The 6122-nt window shown below is 35.1% G+C and overlaps 1 protein-coding gene across 1 annotated transcript; it reads right to left on the bottom strand.

The window, feature by feature from the left end:
• Window positions 1–3917: 3917 nt before the first annotated feature.
• On the bottom strand, window positions 3918–4906 carry LOC140820248 (uncharacterized). Its single transcript, XM_073180588.1, has 2 exons — window positions 4316–4906; window positions 3918–4209 (listed from the first exon to the last, which is right to left on the bottom strand). The coding sequence occupies exons 1-2, from the start codon at window positions 4887–4889 to the stop codon at window positions 4175–4177; spliced, it is 609 nt and encodes a 202-aa protein (XP_073036689.1). The 5' UTR covers window positions 4890–4906; the 3' UTR covers window positions 3918–4174.
• Between the last annotated feature and the right edge of the window lie 1216 nt (window positions 4907–6122).

The following is a 6122-nucleotide window of genomic DNA, read 5'->3' on the forward strand; positions in this document are numbered from 1 at the left end:
TTGGTATATTAACTCGCTCATTTTTTTTATCACCTATAATTAATAATTTAAGCAATACCTCATCTTGCATTCTAGAAGCTAATTTTGGTCATCACTCAGCACAATTCACGTGCAGCATTGTTGAGGGGACCATGGGATTGACAATCAACACATTCTTTGTACCTAGCATCTAAATGTATGACTTGACTTCTCCATTTTTCCTTGTATCTTTCCCCCTTCATTCCTTAACACTCCCTACCCTTCCCTCATTCGAAAATATCAGTAAAATAGCAGAAAAATCAAGTGTGAGCAGCAGCATCATCGAGAGCTTCCAACAAGACAATAAGAAAAGAAAAAAAAATCCGACTTCGTCGTGCCGTGTTCGTCTCGTTTGTTTGTTTTCTTCAAAACAAAATATCCAGGCATGTGTATATTGTTAGAATTTTTCTCAAAATCATGTTTCTACATGTATATAAACATGATATATAATATGCGGAAGCTTAAATCGAGTGTTACCTTCGGCCAGTGAAAATTTTGATTTCTCAGCTTTTCCTCTCGGTTGAAGCCCTCTAAGCACTGCACGCTCTCTTTAGATGGTGTATATTTCTTATGAAGTGTGTGTGCTTAGGGACCTCAATCGTTTCTATTTATAGGCATCTCATACCATCAACGAGAAATTCTGGGAGCATTATTTTCATAGGAATAATCGTGTACGCATCTCAGTTTCTGAAGTTGAGTCAGCGTACGCAATTTTTCGTCAAAAATTGTAGGCTTCTTGGCCGTCGCTAACTCCTACACGGTACGTCTTTCTTTCTGATATGACCCATTTTACTTACATTCTCCCACTTGGCTCATATATATCATTTACCATAGGAGAAAACAAAATACATGAATCATGGCGATAGGTCATCTTAAAACGAATATTATCTTCCATGTATTACAATGCATTATGTCTCTCAAATCTGTATAACTTAATGAATAAACCTTATGTTTATTCGAGGTCCAATTTTATTGATATTTTTCATGATAACTGAATATGTACATAATTGAATATGAAAATATCATAACTTAATGAGTTTCATTAATTTTGTTTTTACAACAAAATTACATAAAAGAACCAAGTCCAATTCTTTTTGTATGATCCTTGAATTTCAATGATGGCATGCCCTCAGTCAAAGGATCCGCAATCATCAATTCAGTGCTAATGTGTTCGATAAGTAACTTCTTATCTTTAACACGTTCTCTTATGGCTAAATACTTAATGTCGATGTGCTTGCTTCGACTACCACTTTTGTTATTTTTAGCCATAAAAACAGCAGCTGAATTGTCACAATATATTCTTAATGGCCTAGATATAGAATCCATAATTCTAAGCCCTGAAATTAAACTCTTTAACCATACACCATGTGAGGTTGACTCAAAACAAGATACGAACTCAGCTTCCATAGTGGAAGTAGCAGTCAATGTCTACTTTGCACTTCTCTAAGATACAGCTCCACCAGCTAGCATGAAAATATATCCTGAAGTGGATTTTCTTGAGTCAATGCAGCCAGCGTAGTCTGAATCAGAGTAACCAATTACTTCCAGATTCTCAGTTCGTCTAAACATAAGCATATAACCTTTGGTCCCTTGAAGGTACCTCATGACTTTCTTTGCAGCTTTCCAAAGGTCTAAACCTGGATTACTCTGATATCTTCCCAACATCCCAACAATAAATGCAATGTCAGGTCTAGTGCAAACCTGAGCATACATCAAGCTTCCAACAGCAGAAGCATAAGGAATATTTTTCATTTGTTCCCGCTCTAGATCATTCTTTGGGAATTGGCTCAAATTGAATTTATCGCCTTCACAACGGGAGCTATACTTGGTGAACAATCTTTCATCCGATATCTCTCTAAAACTTTGTTGATATAGTTTTCTTGAGACAGACCTATAATACCTCGAATTCGGTCTCTATGTATCTTAATGACAATGACATAAGATGCATCGCCCATATCCTTCATATCAAAGTTTTTAGAGAAGAATTGTTTCACCTCATATAACAGACCCTTATCATTGGTTGCAAGTAATATATCATCCACATATAGAATAAGGAAACAAATCTTGCTCCCACTGAACTTCTGGTATATACATTGATCAATTAGTTTCTCAACGAATCCGAATGAAGAAATAATATCATGAAATTTTAAATACCATTGACGGGAGGTTTGTTTCAATCCATATATAGATTTCTTAAGCTTACAAACCAATTGCTCACCATTACTAGAGAAGAATCCTTCATGATGTTTCATATAAACCTCTTCCTCTAGTTCTCCATTGAGAAAAGCTGTTTTCACATCCATTTGTTGTAAATCAAAGTCAAAATGTGCAACTAATGCTAGAATGATACGGAGAGAATCTTTTTTAGATACAGGAGAAAAAGTCTCTTATAATCGATTCCTTCCTGCTGAGTGAATCCTTTAGCAACGAGTCTTGCTTTATACCTTTCAATGTTGCCTAATGAGTCTTTCTTTGTTTTGAAGACCCATTTACATCCAATGGCTTTTACACCATCAGGCAACTGAACAAGATCCCAAACTCCATTAACTGCCATAGAATTCATCTCTTCTTTCATAGCGTTAAACCATAGTTTTGACTCATTACTACTCATGGCTTGTGAAAACGTTTCAGGATCATTTTCGGCTCCGATGTTAAAGTCCGATTCTTGTAAATACACAACATAATCACTAGATATAGCTGATCTTCTTATTCTAGTAGATCTCCTAAGGTTGTTTGGTTGATCAACAATTTCTTGTTGTTCTTCATTAACAACTTGATCTACAGGATTTTCATCAGCGATTTGTGGAACTTCAGTAATCGGTTGCCTAACACCCATTTGGTCTTGAGGGGTGTTAATAACGACCAATCTGTCATTTGAATAAGAGGGTTGTGCATTAATGTGATCATCTCAAGAATTATGTCATTTGAATGATCACTCCCACTAATCAAATCATTCTCAAGAAATTTTTCATTTCTTGATTCCACAATTCTAGTGTTGTGAGATGGACAATAGAATCTGTACTCTTTGGATTTTTCGGCATACCCAATGAAATATCCACTTATAGTTCTTGGGTCCAGTTTCTTTTCATGTGGGTTGTAAACTCTTATTTCTGAAGGATAACCCCAAACGTGTATATGTTGTAAACTCGGTTTCCAACCTTAAAATAACTCAAATGGCGTCTTTGGGACAGCCTTAGTTGGAACTCGGTTTAATATATACACAGCTGTCTTAAGAGCTTCAGTCCACAAAGATTTAGGAAGTTTGGAGCTACTAAACATGCTCCTCACCATGTCCAATAATGTTCGGTTTCTCCTCTCAGCTACGCCATTTTGGTCCGGAAAACCAGGCATAGTATATTGGGCAACGATCCCATGTTCCTGGAGAAACTTCACAAACGGACTAGGTGCCTGTCCATTCTCAGTGTATCTACCATAATATTCTCCACCTCTATCAGTTCTCACGATCTTAATATGTTTTCCACATTGCTTCTCCACTTCAGCCTTAAAAACCTTAAAGGCTTCAAGTGCTTCGTTTTTGTTATGAAGCATGTAGATATACATGTATCGTGAGTAATCATCAATGAAAGAGATGAAGTATTTCGGACTTTGCATGTCCATATCTGGACAACAAATATCTGAATGTATGATTTCTAATATTTCTGTACTCCTCTTCGAACCTTTTTTAGACTTATTGGTCTGCTTTCCCTTAATGTAGTCCACACAAATCTCAAAATCATTAAAATCTAAAGTACTAAGTACTCCATCATTTACTAATCTGTTAATTCTCTCTATGGAGATGTGTCCCAAGCTCATGTGCCACAATATAGAGGAATCTTCATTTATAACACATCTTTTAATACCTCCCTGAACATGCATAGTGGTGTTATTATTTTGTAAAGAAATAGAGAAAAGACCATCAACCATTGTACCATTTCCAATAAGATTTGATTTATAAAACAAATTTATTGATTTATCCAAAAACTGAAATGAATAACCAAAAGGTACAAGTTTTGATACTGAAATTAAAATCCTAGAAAAACTAGGAACATAAAAGGTCTTTTCCAATTTTAAAATATAACCACTATTCCACACTAGGCAGCAAGTCCCAATAGCCTCCACATGAGAAGACATCTTGTTTCCTGAATAGATGCTCTGCTCATTTCCTATTGGCTTCCTTAGGTTTTGCATACCCTGTAAGGTATTTGTAACATGGATTGTAGAACCAGAATCAATCCATCATGTGTTATAATCATATTAACCATATTATATTCATAACAGACAAATGAAGTAGGAATACCTTTCTTTTCAAGCCAATCCTTAAATTTATTGCAATCCTTCTTTATGTGTCCCGTCTTTTTACAGAAGAAACACTTGGATTCTTTCTTAATATCAGGTTGAGGTGGAATTATTCCTTTCCCTTTTCCCTTGACTTTGGCTTGCTTCTTGTACTTTCCTTGTGTAGTCATAAAAACATTATCACTCGTTTCCATTAACAACCTTCCTTCCTCTTGAACACACATGGTCATTAATTCATTGATTAACCATTTATCCTTATGTGTGTTGTAGGAAATTTTGAAGGGTCCATATTGTTGTGGAAGAGTGAATAAAATGTAATGCACAAGAAAAGTCTCAGACATTTCCACTTCAAGTGTCTTGAGCCGAGCCGCTATGTCCCGCATTTTCATTATGTGCTCTCGCACACCTCTCACACTGGTGAGCCTTAATGAAGAGAATTCCAAGATTAGGGTGCTAGCAAGTGCTTTATCTGAAGACTGAAACTGTTCATCAATAGCCTTCAGTAATTCTTTGACATTATTATGCTGATCGACAGAACCACGCATACCAGCAGAGATTTTGGTCTTTATGAACATTACGCAAAGTCGATTAGATCGCTCTCAATTTTCATAAAGATCAACATCATCAGGAATGCTAGTTTCAGTGATAGTAGATGGTTCGTCTTTCCGTATAGCATAATCAATATCCATCCACCCTAATTGAAGAAGAATTATTTCTTTCCAAATTTTATAATTATCGCTCTTTAGATCGGAAATGTCACATTTCATATCAGAAAAAGTCGCAGGTTGCATAACTGCACAAAATATCATATGCTTAAAATTTTGAGACAATATCATGTTTTACCAATGTAATTCATGTTTTAAAAATCTAGTGACATAAAATTTGCCTGTGGGCTAAAATTTTAATTCAATAATATTTTTCTGTAACTTTATGATAAAACTATCAAAATGTATTTTCCTTAACTCATGTGGGTAAATTAAGAAAAATATAATTTGATATTTTAACCTAATTAGTTATATAAATATAATAAAAATCCCTGTGGGGCAAATTTTATCATGTTTATATAATTAATTACAATTGATGTCCATTATGTGATCCAAATCCACTTAATGCATAATTTTTCATAATTAAGGATGTTGTGGTTATTCCTCAATTATTTAAAATTATACGGTTCACTGGACAAAATTTTGGCTTTACTTAATGCTTTATATAATAATTATTTTGCAATCAACACTTTCCAAGAATGCTCCCAGGAAAGATAGCTAGTGCTAAGGCCCTTTAAATACCCAACTCCTAGACAGAGAAACGTTCCTCAATGAGACCAGTGGCTAGTCAAGGCAGTTTAAACCGGTCTATGAAGAACTCCCTCAGATCATGTTTTCTTACGTAACCTTATAATTATTATTCAACTTAATTATCCACATTTATGTTAATCTTTATAAGCCAAAATTGTTCATTCAATAACTTTATATTCAGATTTTTACTTAATATGAACAAATACGTTCCCCATCAGTTTTTCTCTTCAGTCAGAGCAGTGATAAAGTGAGGATCACATTTACGTAAGAATGTGAACTTCTCATCAGTTTTTCTCTTTTATCAGAGTAGTGATAATGTAGTTCCCGAGAAATTAATTATCGTAATCTGAGACGATTATTGATTATGAATGGATATAATTATAGACGGGCTATTACGAGACCAGATTGGCCAAATCATATGAAGGGTGCGATTTTTGGACAGAACCATTGGCGCCCGAGCGGTAGAAAATGACCGCCCGAGCGCCAATGTTCAGCAAGGTAAGCTTTGGGCAG

This window comes from Primulina eburnea, chromosome 18 (assembly GCF_022965805.1).
Source record: "Primulina eburnea isolate SZY01 chromosome 18, ASM2296580v1, whole genome shotgun sequence".
Taxonomy (NCBI): domain Eukaryota; kingdom Viridiplantae; phylum Streptophyta; class Magnoliopsida; order Lamiales; family Gesneriaceae; genus Primulina; species Primulina eburnea.